General features: G+C 39.0%; 1 protein-coding gene across 1 annotated transcript in view; it reads left to right on the top strand.

Annotated features, from left to right (window-relative positions):
• The window catches only part of LRP6 (LDL receptor related protein 6), a 126,473-nt gene extending 116,548 nt beyond the window's left edge, over positions 1–9,925 (top strand). Inside the window, exons 19-23 of the mRNA XM_084298317.1 lie at positions 1,638–1,748; positions 3,540–3,770; positions 5,012–5,148; positions 6,687–6,784; positions 8,545–9,925. Coding sequence (XP_084154443.1) covers positions 1,638–1,748; positions 3,540–3,770; positions 5,012–5,148; positions 6,687–6,784; positions 8,545–8,836 — 869 coding nt within the window. The 3' untranslated portion in view covers positions 8,837–9,925. The remainder of the gene's footprint in view (positions 1–1,637; positions 1,749–3,539; positions 3,771–5,011; positions 5,149–6,686; positions 6,785–8,544) is intronic.
• The last annotated feature ends 7,668 nt before the right edge of the window (positions 9,926–17,593 follow it).

Here is a 17,593-nt window from a genome sequence, read left to right as displayed (position 1 = left end):
AGACACTATGGTAGATACTAAAGTTATTGCAGAGTGTAGGATTTGGAAGGATCTGAGCTTCTGCTCTTTTGACACAGGTTTATTGAGTGGGACATTATTTCAGAGCTACATTCCTTTGTTTCTCCACCTGTAAAGTGGAAATAAGGCTGACTTCCTGCACAGTGGTTTAAGCTCTGTGAAAAGTACTATTTAAAATTGTATATTTTAAAACTCTAAAAACCTGGTAACTCTGGAGTGATTTACAACATGGAGGAAACCTTTGTCATAGGGTTCTCAGGTTTTTTGAATACTTTATGCCCACTAAAGGTCTGGGGATTGTTTATTTTATTAAACTGAATAAAATGAAATTAAACTTCTGTGAGTAAGTGAGAGGGAGACATGAGATTCCTGTGGAGTACAGCAGAAGAGAGTATTTAAGCCATAGTCGCATGGAGGGAAGTGCTATTGCCAACAGAATGAGAATTAAGTTATTTTAATTTTGGAAAGGACAGGTTATACTTGTGGAATCTCAGCTACCCTACCACTATACCAAGTGAAACATTAGAAAACTTGACCTTCTTTTCCCCACTGCACAAGTAGTGAGGAGTTGTAGGGACAACTTCTAAGCTTGAAAGGATGCCTCTTCTGTGTATCCTTTCAGTACACTTTCTTTCTTTGAAGAGGCTGTCTAAGAGACTTCGAATAAAGGCTGAATTCCTTTCCAAAAGATGGACTCCAGCTCAAACAAAAATATACAGACCAATGCAGAAATTCTTTTTTATGGAAGGTGATTTTTAGCCAGATGGGATGCCAGCATCTGAAAATGCTTTGTGCAGTTGCCATCCAATGGCTAGAGATATCAGAAAAGGGGCTGTTTATCACCTTCAAAGGGGCCCTAGTATTCAGAGCATTCAAGTTGATTGCAGATCAGAAAAGCCTTTAGTTTAACTTCTTAATTCAACTGAAGTCAGAAAGAATTTCTGAATTTATGTGAAACAGGAAAAAAAGTTATGAGTAAACAACAGCACCTTTTTTCCCAGAATAGTAGTTTATTTTATTTTATTTTATTTTTGGCAAAACTCCAGTTTTGTATTCTGTCTTTCATTTCAGTTTGAAAACATAATGTCAAGTGAAATATATTGTCCCATAATCAGGGAGTCTTCTGCTTTACAGGAAGAGTACAAGGGCATTGAGAAACCACATTTTTCTCTCTTAAACAATTTTATCATTGTAGTTTGGCAGATTTAATTTTAGTAACTTAATTCTTCTCACTTATATTACAGTAAATGCTTATAGTTGGGGATTCTTACAGTAATTTTACAATAACCATGTCCCACGATAAGTACCTGCATTCTCAGTGGCCTTCTGCTTCTGAGTTATTTCAGTTGAGGTGACTGTCTCGTAGAGTGATCTTACTGAAAATAAACAATGAGGACCAGGTACCCACTGTGCAATATTCACTCCAGAACATCTAATCATTTTTTGACATGAGGGACTTTTATGCCCCACTGGCTGCTTCAAGAAATGAAGCTAGCAACAGACTAAGCTCTCTCAAGATGTCCCAGATTGTGTGCCTTGGTGTCTGGTTCTCTTAATTGTTTTAAAGAGTAGAAGTCTTTGATACTGACTCTTGCTGTCTGGGGGGGCTCTCTTTCCAGTGCTTTGTTTAACTGATCAGTTCCGCTGTGCCAGTGGGCAGTGCATTGGTAAAAGCAAGAAATGTGATCACAACTTGGACTGTAGTGACAGCTCAGATGAACAAGGATGCTGTAAGTGTAAACCCTGAGACTAGAGACTTGATTGCGTTATCTGCTATTTATTTCTTAACTTCTCAATGAGTTAGATTTTAATCTGAATGAATTGTACCCAAAATGGATGCTCCTGTTTGTAAGTGCTGTCATGCAATTAATGCACAATGTAGCAGAACAGGAATCACAAATATAACTATTATTTTGAGTTAGCATAGCAGGCTAGTAATTTTTCTACATACCTTTTAAAACTTTTAAGGGAAATAAGAGGTTCGTTTTACTATTATGAGTTTGTAAGCTGAGATGGTGCAGTATTAAAAATCCTTCTAGCGGCATGAGGCTTTTATATAAAACTGCTCTCTGCTTCACCATTTTCTCATCCACAGAATTAATAGCAGGTGCTTTTAGAATCAAATCAACACTGTTTACAGAATAAACCTTCTAAAATTTCATTTGCATCTTGAAAAGATGTAATTTTGAGCTTGATTTGTGATCTGTAACATGTGATATTCCCTACCTTGAAATCTCCAGAGTTCTGCAAGAAACCACCACCTTTAAAATTCCAATTTGAAAGTTCATTTTCAATGTTGGTATTTTAAAAGAACTTGCAAATAGGGACATTTCTTCTTGTGTTAGGTATCTATGTATCATAGATGACATACATGTAACTTGAAAATGCAATGACAGATTTGGACCCCTAATCTTAGGAAGGAGTAACGAGAAGTTCTGTCATGCTACAAAGTTATTAACAACATTATCAGAGACATATATGGTTATCTTTATAATAGGTCAGATATTATTTGTTTTTGTAACATAAAATTAGCCCCCCAGAGTAAGTTGCAGTTGTCACTGTTCCTCTTCCAATATGATCAGAAGTCTGTTTTCTTATCTCTGTAGACTGTGACAGGTTGGTTAAAGTGTGGGTTTGGTGTTCAGGGAGAAGGAAATATGTTGAGGAAAAGACTTACAGTAATGGTTAAGATGTAAAACACCGACTAGAACAGGAAAATACTTTAAAGTCTGCTTTTCTTGTCAAATTCATGAAGCACAGGCAGGGGGTTGTCAGTTACTCCTATAAATGTCATTGCTTAGAATCAGTATTGTAGGGGAAGCCATTCGTTTTAGCTGTTGAATAATCACTTCAGATACAGATTGTTTGTAAAGATGGCACCTCTAAAGCTGATGCACAGCTGATATGTGTAAACATCAGAATGGGTGAGATGTAGAGTGGGTTAGGTAATTCGCTAAGTAGCAGCAAGCCCAAAATTCATTACTGATGCATCATCCGTACTGTTCAGCATAAATTAATGTTACATAGTTGAGAAGATGGAGTGCCAATCTGTTAAACAGAGTGATAACCTAGTGCTTATGTGACAAGGTGAAACATAAGAAGTAGTTGTCATTGTCTTTAATGACAAAAAAAAAAAAAGCCTAACTGGAGTCCTAGCACAGAACCTGAAGTCGTGGCTGCAGGTCATCTTCACAGAGATCAAAGGGTGATAATCCTGCCTATGAGCAGGTAGAAAGTTTGTGATCTAGTTCATCAGCCCCCCTGCACATGCATGTACTGTTTTTGTCCTGGCATCTGTGGTTCGAAAACATCTGCATGTGTGCAGCTATTCATGTGCACAGGTGGCCTCCCAAAGCCTTCAAACAGACCTGTCCCAGTGCCTGTTTGTTCCTAAAATACGTTAATTTGAAAGCTGTTGTCTGCCTACAGAAGCAGAGGCTATGGAAAGAGATCATGAAAACTGATGTTGGTACCTGAAGCTGTTGGATTAGCTTCTATAGTATGATTTTCCTTTCTCCTAGACACGACAGAGGAGCCTGCTCCACAGCCCAACAACACGATAGGCTCCATCATTGGTGTGATCCTCACAGTTTTTGTGGTTGGAGCAATGTACTTCATCTGCCAGAGGGTGCTATGCCCACGCATGAAGGGAGATGGGGAAACAATGACCAATGATTATGTGGTGCACGGACCAGCCTCTGTACCTCTTGGTTATGTGCCTCACCCGAGCTCTTTGTCAGGATCTCTTCCTGGTGAGTAAATAGTGTGTTCCTTGCCTTGCTCTTTGGCACCACATAGTTGTAGCTGAGGGTACTGTGCATGTATGCACAGGAGACTTCCATTCCAGATACATAATTCTTGCTGTGAAGCTATTGAAAGACAGGACTGTCAACGGTTGTTGCTATCCTTGATAATAATGAACTGCTATTTTACCCATGCGATCCACATCCAGCATGTAGATACCTGACAGAGCCAGAAGTTCAAACAGATAAACATGGGAGTTCTGCTGCTGCTCAAGCAGCTTCTTTTTGTGGTAGTATAGCATCAGCAAGGTGTCGTGACAGTAGAGGGTAAAGTTATACAGAGTTATACTTCTGTCACTCTCTTTCAAGAGTGTACAATTATTCTTGTTAGATTTGTAGATTGTATTTGTATAATTGTGAAACTTCTTATAAAGTCTGTAATGAAAAGCAATAACTGTATTCTTGGCTTATTTCATTTGATGATCAAGTGACCGATGCCAATCCAGGTGTGTGATGCTATTGCTGTTTAAAAAGTGAGACTTGATTATATTCATTGCTTTTGTATATATTGATTAACTATATATTGTAACCTATGGCTTTAGATCCAGCAGGTTCCAGTTAGAACATACAGGTTTTGTGAGTCTGTTATAGGGTTAAAATAATGTACCAAATTTCTTTGCTTTTTGTAATAACCTGCTTTCATAAGCAGGTCTTTGAGGAGAACTTTCACCATTATTTTGAGCACAGTTGCATACCTCTCCATTTCCCGCTTGGACTCTCTGCCAGCATGGTTCAGTCCAGCAGCAAAAGCTTACTTAACAGTGTGGAAATGAAAGAATAAACCCTCTCTTCTCCTGCACAAATTTCAGTTGCTCAGTTAGGTGGTCAGAGTCAGTTTCATGTTTTGTTCCAAGGCATAGAAATAGTGCCTGAATGCCTGTTCTCTCAAGTCTTTTACAGCTGTTCAAGTGAAAGGAATCTATTTCTCTTCACACAGCTTTAGTACAGCCCAGCACCAAGTCCCACAGTTCAGTGGCTGATACTCAAAACCAACATGCTTATCCCCTGGCAGTCTTCATTCTGGTTCTCCATCAAGGAGTATTGAATTTTTTAATACCGTAAAGATTAATTTTGCTTTTAATTTTTCTTTGCTGATACTCCTGTTATCCTCCCTACTTTTTTTTTTTTTTTAATGTTTTCCTTTTCTCTGTTTGAATTGAATATTGACATACATCTTTGTTCTTCTTTAGGGATGTCTCGAGGTAAATCTGTGATCAGCTCCCTCAGCATTATGGGAGGGAGCAGCGGACCACCCTATGACAGGGCCCATGTCACTGGAGCCTCTTCCAGTAGTTCTTCAAGTACCAAAGGCACTTACTTTCCTCCAGTAAGTCATTCTGTTATTCATAGACCTTTAATAACTTTCAGGGAAGTGCCTCGTGATAATTAGTTGACAAAGGAATGTTTTGTTTTAGATTTCTAGCCTAACAAATTTGTTTGAATATGAAATGTGATTTTGGAAGGGAAGGGAGAAGAGGTTGTCTTTTTCCAAAACCATAGGAATTTTATACTACTTTTTAAAGCTTTATAGAGCTCAGTGACAGAAAAAGATGTTAGAGTGTCAGAAGAGATGAAAAAAAAACTGTAAATATTGACCAGCTCTGGCAGAGCAATCTCCTTTCATTGTACTCTGCCATGTGCCTCTTGAGGTAAGGCTTTACTTGATTCTCTATAGACATTTGAATTAATTAAAATGAAGTTTTCTTGCACGTTCCAAAACAAGCAAGTGTCTTGCAACTCCATAGCATTTTTATAGTCACAGAACAGAAATGTGATGCATTAGATGCTATATACATGTTGGTACCAGCCTTAGAGGGCTCACAATCTACTTGATTTTTATAAGGATGATCAAAGGGCTGGAGCACCGCGTATGAAGATAAGCTGAGGGAGTTGGGGTTGTTCAGCCTGGAGAAGCCTGCCTTATAGCAACCATCCAGTACCTAAAGAGAGCCTACAAAAAAGCGAGAGAGACTAACAGGGAATGTAATGATAGGGCAAGGGGAATGGCTTTAAACTAAAAGAGATTAGATGTTAGGAGGAATTTCTTCACTCAGAGGGTGGTGAGGCACTGCCACAGGCTGCCCTGGGAAGCTGTGGATGCCCCAACTCTGGAAGAGTTCAAGGCCAGCTTGGATGGGGCTTTGGACAACCTGGTCTAGTGGAAGGCATCTCTGCCCACAGCAGAGGGGTTGGAACCGGATGATCTTTAAGGTCACTTCCAACTCAAAGCATTCTATGATCTGATGGTTGTTTTAGCTACTTTACATGAAGTCCACAAGTTGCTGTCTAGCATTAGTTACATGCTTGGTCAGCACGGGATGAAATATTCAACTGTCTGTTTTGCAGTTCTGAAAATCAAATCATCATTTTGTATCTTCAAATTAGTCTAATAAAAATTCAATTTCTGAAGTAGGAGTATGACAGTAAAGGGAACAAATGCTCGCCTTGGACAGGAAACTGCAAATATTCTAAACAGCATAGTGCTTAAGAACTACAAGCTAGTAGGGGTAGATATTTGCCAGTTTGCCTAGGGCAGTGGTATCCCCAGTGGCAATCTACTGTTGAACAGCTAGTTTCAGCTTTACTTTTCAGCACTGGGTATGTCAAAATATCAACAGCAGTCATCATTTTTGAGAAGAGCTTAGTAATGTCTTCTATGGGAATGGTAACAAGCAGGATTTCCAGGATCTGTTAAAGAACTGGGAATAAACATAGGAAAAATCCTGTTTGTTGGGAGGGGCTGTGCATGTAGTTCTCAACCTAAGGTTCCTATTAAAAAATACTAAAAAGAAAACTTATAACACTGATGTTTTCTGGATTCTCCTTCATATCTTAACTGCAGCTTTTTTCTTTCTTTTTCCTTAGATTTTGAACCCACCACCTTCACCAGCTACTGAACGTTCACATTATACCATGGAATTTGGTTATTCTTCAAACAGCCCATCCACTCATAGATCCTACAGGTAATTGTTATTACAATGGCTTCTGTCAGGATCAAAGCTGTTAGTGTAGAATGCAGAATAAAGACAGTCCCTGCTCCATAAGAATTGCAATCAAAGGCACTAATTCTGCAAGTACTAAAACAGATGCTTAAATTGGTTCACATGTATCATGTCACTGCTGTGTGTGTTTAAGTGCAGCATCGTTTGAGGTTAATCATACAGTAAGTGGGTTAGTGGTACACCTCTTGGGTATATTGCCTTAGGGAGAATAACAACACTCATTCCTGTCACAAAATAAGTTAGTTGCTGACTTGGTGTCATGATAACAGAGCCAAAGACACATACCCTGGAATGAAACCTGCATTGTTTTAGCCTTGTTATAAATAATTTGTTGTGTAATTATGAGAAATGATAGACAAACACCAAGTGGAAGGAAGTTGGCACTATGAAGGCTAGTATTTCAGGAGTAATATTAATGGCCTAGATAAAGCACAACAAATCTAATTTGACATATTTAGTGATAATATCTGAAAAAGGTTGCTAACCTTTTACTTATTTTCTTTGACCGATATTTATGGACATGTAAGTTTTATCCTTGTTTATTTGAATACATCTTTCTCACCTTCCTTTAGAGTTCATTATCATTTCATAACTAATTAAAAAAAAAAAAAAAAGTGACCTACTACCCAAGGGTGTAAAGGTTCCCCTCCCAAATCACTAGAAGATCTAGTCAATGAGAAGAGATAGCTGTATATGTCTCCTGAAAGAAATGCCTCCCTAGCACACAGCCTTTGGGGGCTTTTGGATAATGAGGTCTCTGGGGCTGAAAAGATACCTCTTTTCCATCAGCAGAAAATATGGCCTCTGTTGTGCTGAAGGTCAGAGTAGATGTTTATAATGGTCCCTTCCAGCCATACAAAAAATGATTAGCAATTTAGTAATGAAATATAACCAAATCTTGGCAACAGCATGAACCCTGCTGATCACTGGTTAGCTGATGTGACTTCTAGTGTTATAAATGGAATTAGAGATGTAGTGTAGGCTTAAATGTTTTCAGAATGCTCCCCAGCCCAAAAATAAAACCTAGTTCTGCTGCTTCAGATCTGTTGTGGTCTTTACTAACGTTCTGGCTTGAATACAGAGGAGCTGCATCCCCACCTGCCCCAAGCTACGGATTTTGATGGTAGCCGACAACCTCACCATTTAAAAATGGGCTCATTTTAAAAAATGCTTTATGGTAGCAGCCTTTGGGAATTCCCTCCAAGTTTCTTGTCTGGCAGGTGATTCTCCTGACTGCTATGAGGGTACCAGTTGATTTTTGGTTTCTCTCTCAACTTGGAAATTAGTCCGTTATCCAATTTATGGATACTAGAACATATTCTCCAAGACTGCAACACATCTATTTTTCCCCACAGTGTGCTTCCAGCCCCACTCTCAGGAGCAACTTTTTTTTTTTTTTTTTTTTTTTTTTTTTTTTTTTAACTTCAGCTAAGGCCTTTAGGGAGCCTGTTGTTTGTAGGTAATGAATAGTTAGTATCCTTTTCACTGGTTACTCTAATTTGACTGGTACTGTGCAAAGGCTGACTTTGGCCACATGAGTAGTTAGCAAGTTCGCTGTGTCAGAGAGAAAGGTGATGCTGTGCATCTGCTGCAGAGGTTGGCCCCTTGCCTTTTCCCACCCTGACTTACCTGCCACTCACTTTTTCACGGCTGTGTTGCCTGAAATGCATGGCCCTTCTCCATGTCAACACTGTTCCCATCTATCTCCCCACCCGCTGCAGCTACAGGCCTTACAGCTACCGGCATTTTGCACCTCCCACGACCCCCTGCAGCACGGATGTCTGCGACAGTGACTATGCCCCCAGCCGAAGGGTGACAGCAGCGACGGCCAAGGGCTACACCAGTGACTTGAACTATGATTCGGAGCCCGTCCCGCCACCTCCAACTCCGCGCAGCCAGTACCTTTCGGCGGAGGAGAACTATGAGAGCTGCCCACCCTCCCCGTACACGGAGCGGAGCTACTCACACCATCTCTACCCGCCACCGCCATCCCCCTGCACAGACTCCTCATGAGGGGCAGCCCCCCCCCCTCCATTATCTGCCTCCGCCGTGAATGTGTAAATACAAAATGTTCCACTGGGGAGGGGGGAGGGAGCTCTTGGCGAGGGATGAGGTAGGACAGTGTACAGTTAAATGTTATTAAGTGGGGTGGAGGAATACTGGAGATATTTGTACAGAAGAGAGAGAGAAAAAAAAAGGATATTTATATATTTTCTTAAACAGCAACTGCTGCTTGTGCCATAAGAAGAAAAATTTTTGTATAAAAGAACCCAAACATTTGTACAAAAAGTTTTTATTTTTGCAAACAGAACTCAAAAACATGCCTTAATCCAGTGAAGTGACTGAGCACATAAGGAAATGGAAGAACCAGGATGTGTCACTTGTCCAGTGAGGTGAGATGTTGTGGGGTTTGTCAATACCAAAAATGTTTGAAATAATTAATAATAAAGAAGTCCGTCTCAGAGCAGCATACCATAGATACTTGGAAGTAGCCAAATAACCTCTATATTAACTACAGAGGGCCAGCAACTAAAGTTAAACTTGAAAACGCAGTCAGGACAGATATTAACCTTACATAAAGGGCTTTGTTTTCTACAGGAATACAGCAATCGTAGCAGTGAATCCAGAAAAATAATCACTTTTTTTTTTTTTTTAAAAAAGAAGACACCTCTGTTTTTCTTTAATGCATTTACCAAACTAGAGCATTTAGAGCTCTCTCCTTGCTTCTAGAATTTCAATGATTTTTGTTGGGTATATTTTAAAGTTTGCTTTCTTAACACTGTTTAGCTTTTCTCATCTCTTCTGCATCCTTCCTTCCTTCTCATATCACTTAAATCATATAATTCTAATTTAAAATACTGCTAGAACTGGGCTGCTGTAAATTCTTTTTTTCCCCTCCTAATTAGCCTTGTCATGCAGTGAGTGTCATGCTATACATTACTTCATTCATTTTGCCAACACAGTAGGATTCTGTTTTGTACCGGGTAAGTGTTATTTTCACGTAATTGACAAGGGTAATATGCATATACCTGAATGACTTTTAGTCCCTTAAAAAGAAAAACTTATTTTGACCTAGTGCCCACAAAATGTCAAATATTTTTATACCACATATAATATAGACAGCATATTTATAAACTATAAATTTAACCATGGATTGTTAGTTTTCCTGTAAATGAATAATATATCCTTGCAGTACTTTCAGTGTGTATTGATACCACAGTATCCAAATCATATATATATATATAAATATATATATTATTTTTTTTCCTAGTAAGGAAGCATTTAACTTTCAGTGGAGCAACTGTCCATAAGAAATAGATGTTTTGATCATTGGAAGGTGTTCCCTTGCTGTATTAACTGCTCATGATTTCTGTTAGGTAAAGCCAGTTTTCTCAGTATGATTTTGACATACCTCCTCTTTTGCGTGGTGTGAGTTTAATACTTTAGTATTAACCACTGTGAATGTCAAATTTAAGATATTCTTAACCAAACCATTTTATATTCACATCTCTATTTTTGTATATTATCTTATTTAGCCCCTTCTCCCTTTAGTCTCACAGTGGTGATTTTGAAAGGGAGAGTATATAATCAACTGAAAACATTATTTCTGTAGGTTGAGAGACAACCTAGGATGCTATTAACTCCTCTTTGACTCCAGTGCAGTGTTCTGAATTTGCTTTGACTGTAACAGAGCTCACAGTACACCTGATTCTAGATGGCATTATGCATTCGTACCTTCTGTTGATATTAAATCCACATTGAAGGTGCTCAATGCCTTCAAAGGTTGGACCTCTGAATCTTCTCTCTCATTACAAAGGCTTTTGCATTCTTAGCCTTTGGGCATAGTATAGATGAAATAACAGTGCAGAGGTGCCATTTGGCTTTCATTGTTCTCTGTTTGTTTCCCATCCAGTTTCAACTAAGTGAAATAATCTGAAAATGTGGCATGGGCTTTAATTCATACTGTTGACAGAATTAGTGACAAATAATTCTTGCTAGTGCTGCCGATCTTGCGTACTGGAGCCTTGTCTTGTTTCAGCTCCAAGGAAAACCATGGCATTTGAAATCCCAGCTACAATAAAGAGTCCTTCTCATAGTCAAAGATAACTGAGAAAACTTTAAAAAGCCTGGATGGACTACAGGCTACTGCAGTTGATTTCTGGATCTGGTACTCTGAAAATTTGCCCAGCTTCATTCTAGGTATCTAGGAATTGTGGTAGCTGTTCTTCTGGCTCTTCCTTGTTGATGAAGAAGCTTGTTCGTGTTCTCCAGCAGGATGGATATTGAGGGTCTTGTGAACTATAAGGGAACTCGAAACCGTTTATATGAAGGGGGGGAGGGTGGGTGTGTTGGGGTGGGGGAAGTTGAGGCTGGCATGCCGATGAGAATAGAAACTTCTCTGTTGTTTACATTTTTTCATGTGCAGCATTCCGTGTGGGGTTCACATGTGGAAACTTGCACTAATGAACTCAGAAGAATATTGCATTGTTATATCTCAGTCCAAGTGCTTGTACTGCGATGGCAATGGTCTCTTCTTGCAAAATACTTTTTCAGTGTGCCAATTTCTGTTTGAAAAACTCTCGAGGTGGTTAAGCTTAAGGAGTGGTATCTTCTTTCTGGGGCAATTGCACTGTTTCACTGAATGTTCCTTTTCATAATTGTGTAGTTTAGTGTAGAGTTTGATCAAGTCTTTTAGACAAGTACATCTCACTTTGTGCATCAGATATTTTGAGTGATCTGCCTCTGGAAGTTTCATGTGAAAAGCGGGAAGGTGGACAGACTAATTTTTTTTTTTTTTCCATTGAAGATGACCAGCATAAGGAACAGGCTGTTCTTTGTCTGGAATTACCAAAGAATTTATTTAGTGGAAAGCTGTGATCTGCCTTTGCACGTACCTGTACTTTCCCAGTAAATCTAGAGTAAAATTCAGAACAAATTCTTGTTCTGTGAAGTTCCTATTAAGCAAGTATCCAAATTGTAAAAACATTGATGCAAAAACTAATATGTGCACCTGACACAATCTCAGTGGATGAACCATATACTGCTTGAACATTGAGACTGAACAATTCTCTCAGTTCCTCTCTGCTGCTGAAGCAGTCATGATTGATACTCTATCCTTCCCTCAGTCAGGATTGTGCTTTCTGCTGCTTCTCAAATTGACTGAGCTGTAGGTAAAACACACATTTTAGGACTGTAGGTAACACACATCAATTCAGGAGACAGCTGAAGCGGATGTGTAGCATTAACATTGAAGTGGTCACATTGATCTCAATGAAACTGTTCGTAGACTTCAAGCAATGCATAATTGTCCTTATCTTGCAGCATCAGACATATATAAATCAGGGGTATTTAACATAACTCTATTAAATATGCAGTTTTTTTCCTCTAGACAGCTAGAAGGTGTTCATAGCTGAATGCCTGGGCATGGAAATAGCTACATACTCAATCAGGAAAGGGACAGTCCTTTCTAGTGTTTTGTTTTGTTTTTGTTTTTGTTTTTGTTTTTGTTTAAAAAAAACACAGTAAATTCATTGAAAATTAGTCTGTGAATGTTCAGCAGGAGCTTTTCATGTTTAAATGGCAACATGATACTCAATTGCCTTTTAAGATTGTACCTACCATATCATACTGCCTGCATTTCAGACCTCCCTATGGAACATTCATTGTTTTTCCACAGCTTTTGGATACTAGGATATTTATGGAAAAAAAACTTAGGGCAAATGGAACATGCATACATGTAACATTTGCATTTGAAATAACGAATGGTTTTCATGAATACAAATTCATGCAATCTATGCATGCATTAAATGGAATATTTACAGTAATGTAAAACATGCAAATGAGCCACTTTATATCAAAGGATTCATTTTGCTGTGAGTTGTAACTTTCAGTATTGTAAATTCCAGAGTACCGCAATAACATTTCTCCCATGTGCATGTATTTATGTACAAGTATATGTATGCAGGTACCCATATCTTTGGTAATGTGAATTTACCCAAAGTTAATAATTTTCTTGTGCATGCATGCATGCACATTCACACACCCACATTGGCAGACTTGGCCTTGCTGCCTTTCAAAGTGCTAACGCTGTCATACTGTCTCAGGCAAGCTGGACTTCTTTTGTCTAGTTTGTAGAGCAGACTACTTGCTACTTTAAACCTAAATAATTAATGCTTTGTCATGCTGGATAGGAGAGAAAGCACATTTTTTATACTGCTCTATTATTTTGAAGTCCATTCTGCAGATAAGTAAAACTTTTATGCTTTCTGTAAATACATAAAAATCAATCTGTTGTAGTAATTATGAAGAAAAATGCACCCAAACTGGCAGGTGCTACAATCCACTGCAAGTGAAGGAGCATTCAGAAAATCCCTATTTATTGCATTAATGGGCTTTGGCAGAGTTCTGATCTTTGGTTTGTGCATTGCTTCTCTATTTATGCCTGATTCTCTAGTAATGTTTTGATTGATGAATCTTAAACATAGATTCATTCATTTTACTTTGAAACAGTTACACCTGTCTTAAGATAAAGGAAAGGCCAATGTATTATTTCCATTCTTTACTGCTTGGGTAATCTCCTTGAAATTGATTGCCACCATTCTAGAGGGAATGACTTGAACTATAGAGCTCCCTGGTCACACATGCTGCTGAACCAAATGACTTCAAGATATCTCTAAAACACTATCAATCACTCTTTTCCTGACACATTTGTCTTGAACATTCTTGTCACACAGCATTGCTGTGGACAGAATCTGCTCTTGAATGTGTACATGTAGCAGATCATTATTTATCCAACAAAAGTTGGCTCATTGGGTGCAAAAAATAATTTGAATGTTATTCAGAAATTGATTTCCTAGCCATGCTTTTAAAATTGCATTGTGATGGGGTTATTGTTGGAAGTTAATTGGCAGGTGACAAATACACCTCAAAAATAAGTTAGGAATGACCTAACAGCTTTAAAATTCATACAAAACATTCCATTTCTTTCTAAAAGAAGTAAAATAAAATACTGTAGTGATCCAAATGAGCAGTTTTCTTTCCTTTCATTTTTAAAAAGGCAGATCAATGGTTGATGCTATCCTAGTGTTTACAGGGACTGGGTGATCCACTCCAAAACTATGCAGAGCAAAGTAAGCTGTCTGTATTAGATTCAGGCCAGAGATTGTCTTAATAGCATGCGTGATTGTTATGATGAAACTATTGGAGAGCAGTGTTGTTCCCCTCTTTTCAGTGAACAAGGAGCAGCTTTGAAGTCCTGATTAAAATGGCTGTAGCCTTAAGCCAGGCAGTTAAGAGTCAGCCAGGGAAAATGAAAGTGTCTTTTTGTAAAGAGGATACCACTAGGCTTAAGCTGAACTAGCCTTGTTTGCAAGTGAAGGATCTGGTGCTGCTTTCAGATTTTTAATCTTGTTTTTGTTTTGTTTGTTCTTTTTTTGTAAGCTTTAATCACTGTTTGTCATTGTCTTAAAGCCAGCTGGTGTCTCTTGTTCATCAACTTCGGTACGATGGTGCTTTGCAAGGATGTATTTATATTATAATGACCAACATTTGGTCAGTCCTATTCAGTCATTCACTAACTTTTTTTTTTCTTTTTTTTTTTTTTTGTAAAATAAAGTGCTTTACTTGTAAGGTGTATATAAACCTTGTACAAAAATCCTTTCCAATTATTACTATAAACTGAGTTGTAACAAATGAAATGTTGATTTTTATAATAAAACTAAGAGTGAAAAAAGAGGGGTGCTTCTCATTTTACTGCAGTGTCTGGAGGAGAGGTAATTAAAGGTAAACGTCCATGAGTGTCCGCTCTCTGTAAAAGCCAGAATGTGCTCAACTTTCTGATGCTGCAGACAAACTGCAAACACAGATGTTTTTACATGAAATACATACTTGACTTCAAGCAGTTCTGTTGATTGCCATGATTCTGTATGGCAACTGAATCAATTTTTAAAGCTAAAACTCTTCATTATTGATCAGTTATATTGGTTTATTGGATGATACAAACCAGAGAATTTTACCAAGGAAGTCCTTATCACACCAGAGTTGTAATAATCAGATGGTTATTTTGAGACTGTTGATCTTTAAAGCTATATTTAAATATTTGCAGGGAAATATTTTTTCAGTGTTAACTTTAATATGTAAAACTAAACACACACCTAAATCAGTACTATCACTGTTACATGTAATTGCATAGGAAGCAGCTTCAGCTTTAGAACTCGGCACAGGAATTCCCACTTCACTTGCATCCACTAGCTGAGAACACAGTATGGGTTTGTATTACTGTGGATCTAGCTGTATGAAGATTCATATGATACAACTTTGCTTTTACCTGGAGCCATAGACAAACCACATATCACTGCCTAAGTAAAACAGGGCCTACATTTGTCAGTCTCTCAAAACAGTGGAAAAAAAAAAAAAGTGCTACTCATGTGCCATGCTTATTTTATTTCAAGATACTGTATTCATCCTACCTTGGATAATGAGCTGTTACTCTCTCAAAATACCAGTTGTGAATTGCTGTAGAGCTACAGAAGGCTCAACAACTCGTTTTTCATTTAAACAGCAGTGGCTACCTTTCTACAGAGTCAATGCTGTTGTAAAAATGTAGAAGTCTGTATAGCATTCATATTGCTTTGGACTCTCTGAATCTTAGTCTGCCAAATACAGCTGTTAAACATCAGAGTGCACCTCAGATGTAGTTCTCCAAATCATATAGCAGAGAGACACTATGGACAGACACCAGAAAAAGCATCATCAGCCCTATCATTGAGCCACTTAAGTTTAATGTTGAAAAAACAATATTTTTTAGGGGGAAAGCACAGATCAGGAAATGAAAGCAAATGGTGTTCCAGCTGCAGCTCTACCCTGTCTCCTCCATGCCAGTTACAAAGGCCTACAGAGACAGCAGAGCTGCTATAATTGTTTTCAGTAGGCAGCAAGCCACAGTAAGGGACGCTGAGGTATTTTTCATCGTTTAAAAAATATTCCCTGCATGTCTTAAAAAAGACACTTGGAAGTCTGAAAATAATTGATTTCCTTTGCATGAATTGTCTTCCCTTGCACATGTACTTACTAGCAGAGGCGACTGCAAGTGCTGGAATCCTGCCATTTATTTTGTATTAGAGGAAGGACAAAACAGTGCAGCTTTGTTTTTGGTAGGGAAGGGGGGGTGGAGAATGTTGCTTTAAGAGCATAAAAGATGAGATTTCTTTTTGGATCCACCACTATTGGCAGCACTTCCCCAAGAAGAAGCTGAGAATGCAAAATCACATGCTTGTTCCTGGAGGGGAACTATTGAGCATGTTGAACCTGTTTTCACCAAGGAAATATTATAGCTAGCTATAGAAACGTGAGAAACGTTTACAGGCAATCAGTGCACATTTGGTAGAACTGCCTACTGAAAAGTAGGTACCTGACAAGGGAAAGTTTTGTCTTGAATCAAATCTGCTGTCAAATTATGGTTTATAAGAAATCATGCAGCAGCTGTTCCTGCATCCCTGTGTACAGGAAAGATTGCAGCTGCCAGCCCTCTCCTGTTTGCACCCTCAGTTGTGTAAAGAAACTGCTTAGCAGGAAAATGATGTCTTGGGTTGTGTAGCTTGGTGTGGCAGGCATAGCTGTGATCTTTGTTTCAGCAGCTGGATACCTTTATTATGAATTGAAAGGTAATGCTCTGCAGAAACTACACAAGTTGTTTGTCTGAGGATGCGTGAAGAATATCATTTGGGTCTGAGGCAATGGAAAGATTTCACATGGGAAGTGTTCTCTGTTTGCCAGTCTTGCCAGAAAACCTTAGCTCTGTCTCCTCAACAAGAAGCTGATTGCCATCTTCACCTGCAGAACACATGGCTAGAGAGGAATGGCTGACCTACCACCAAGCTCCCCTGCATCGCTCAAAGCAACATTTTCCAAATAACTGATGATGCCTGCTGGTGGTCTGCTGAATAAAGGGGTATAGAAGCTCAGATGGTCCCTGGTGTGCCAGGAGATCATGGGAAAACATCCTGGCTTGCCCAGAAGGAAAGCTCAGGAGCCTTTACCTGCAGCTCTTGAGCTTTATCAGCTGCTCCTGCTTTTCTGGGCCAGTTCCCCTTGCAGAGAAAGAGCCCTTGTAAAATGCTGCGCTTCAGAGGTTCCTTTCCTTGTTCTTTTCCAAGGATGTGTGTGAAGGAGGGTTAGGAGAACCCTTAGAAATATAGAAAAGATGAATAAAGGATGCAGGTCACATGGCAGGAAGGGAATTGGGAGCGTGTGGCAGTAAGAAAGGAGGATAATGTGGCTTTCTGACAGTGAGAAGACTCAGCCCTTCAGCACTGCCATAAGAATGGCACGACTCAGTGGCATGGTAGGAACTTCAAGGGGAATAAGTGGGAAGGGTGGAGGAAGGAACAGATTGAACAGTTTAGGGCAAAGAGCCGGAGGAGTCTGGCAGAAAAGAAGGGAGTCCTGTGTTTTCTTGACCCTGTCTGTGATAGGAATTAAATAATCCTTAAGGGGTCAGAGACCTGTGGGGTCAGAGTCGATTTAACAGAGACCATTCCCACCACACCACTTGAACCTCCTATACAATAGCAGGGAGTAGAGGACAAATAGGGAAACAGAAACACCCCAGATTTGTGTCCTCCACATCTAGGTATGGGGTGAGAGTGGGACAGAAGTGTCATGCTAAAGCAGCCAAGAGCATTCCCTTGCATTTGTACTCAGCTTCCATTCACCTTCCAGATTTTTCCTCAGGTTTCTTTCCTTTAAAAACAAAGAAGAAACTACTTGAAG

This window comes from Netta rufina (assembly GCF_964035555.1).
Source record: "Netta rufina genome assembly, chromosome: 1".
Classification (NCBI taxonomy): domain Eukaryota; kingdom Metazoa; phylum Chordata; class Aves; order Anseriformes; family Anatidae; genus Netta; species Netta rufina.
The sequence above is the reverse complement of the archived record's forward strand: the minus strand, read 5'-3'. Positions and strand labels throughout refer to the sequence as shown.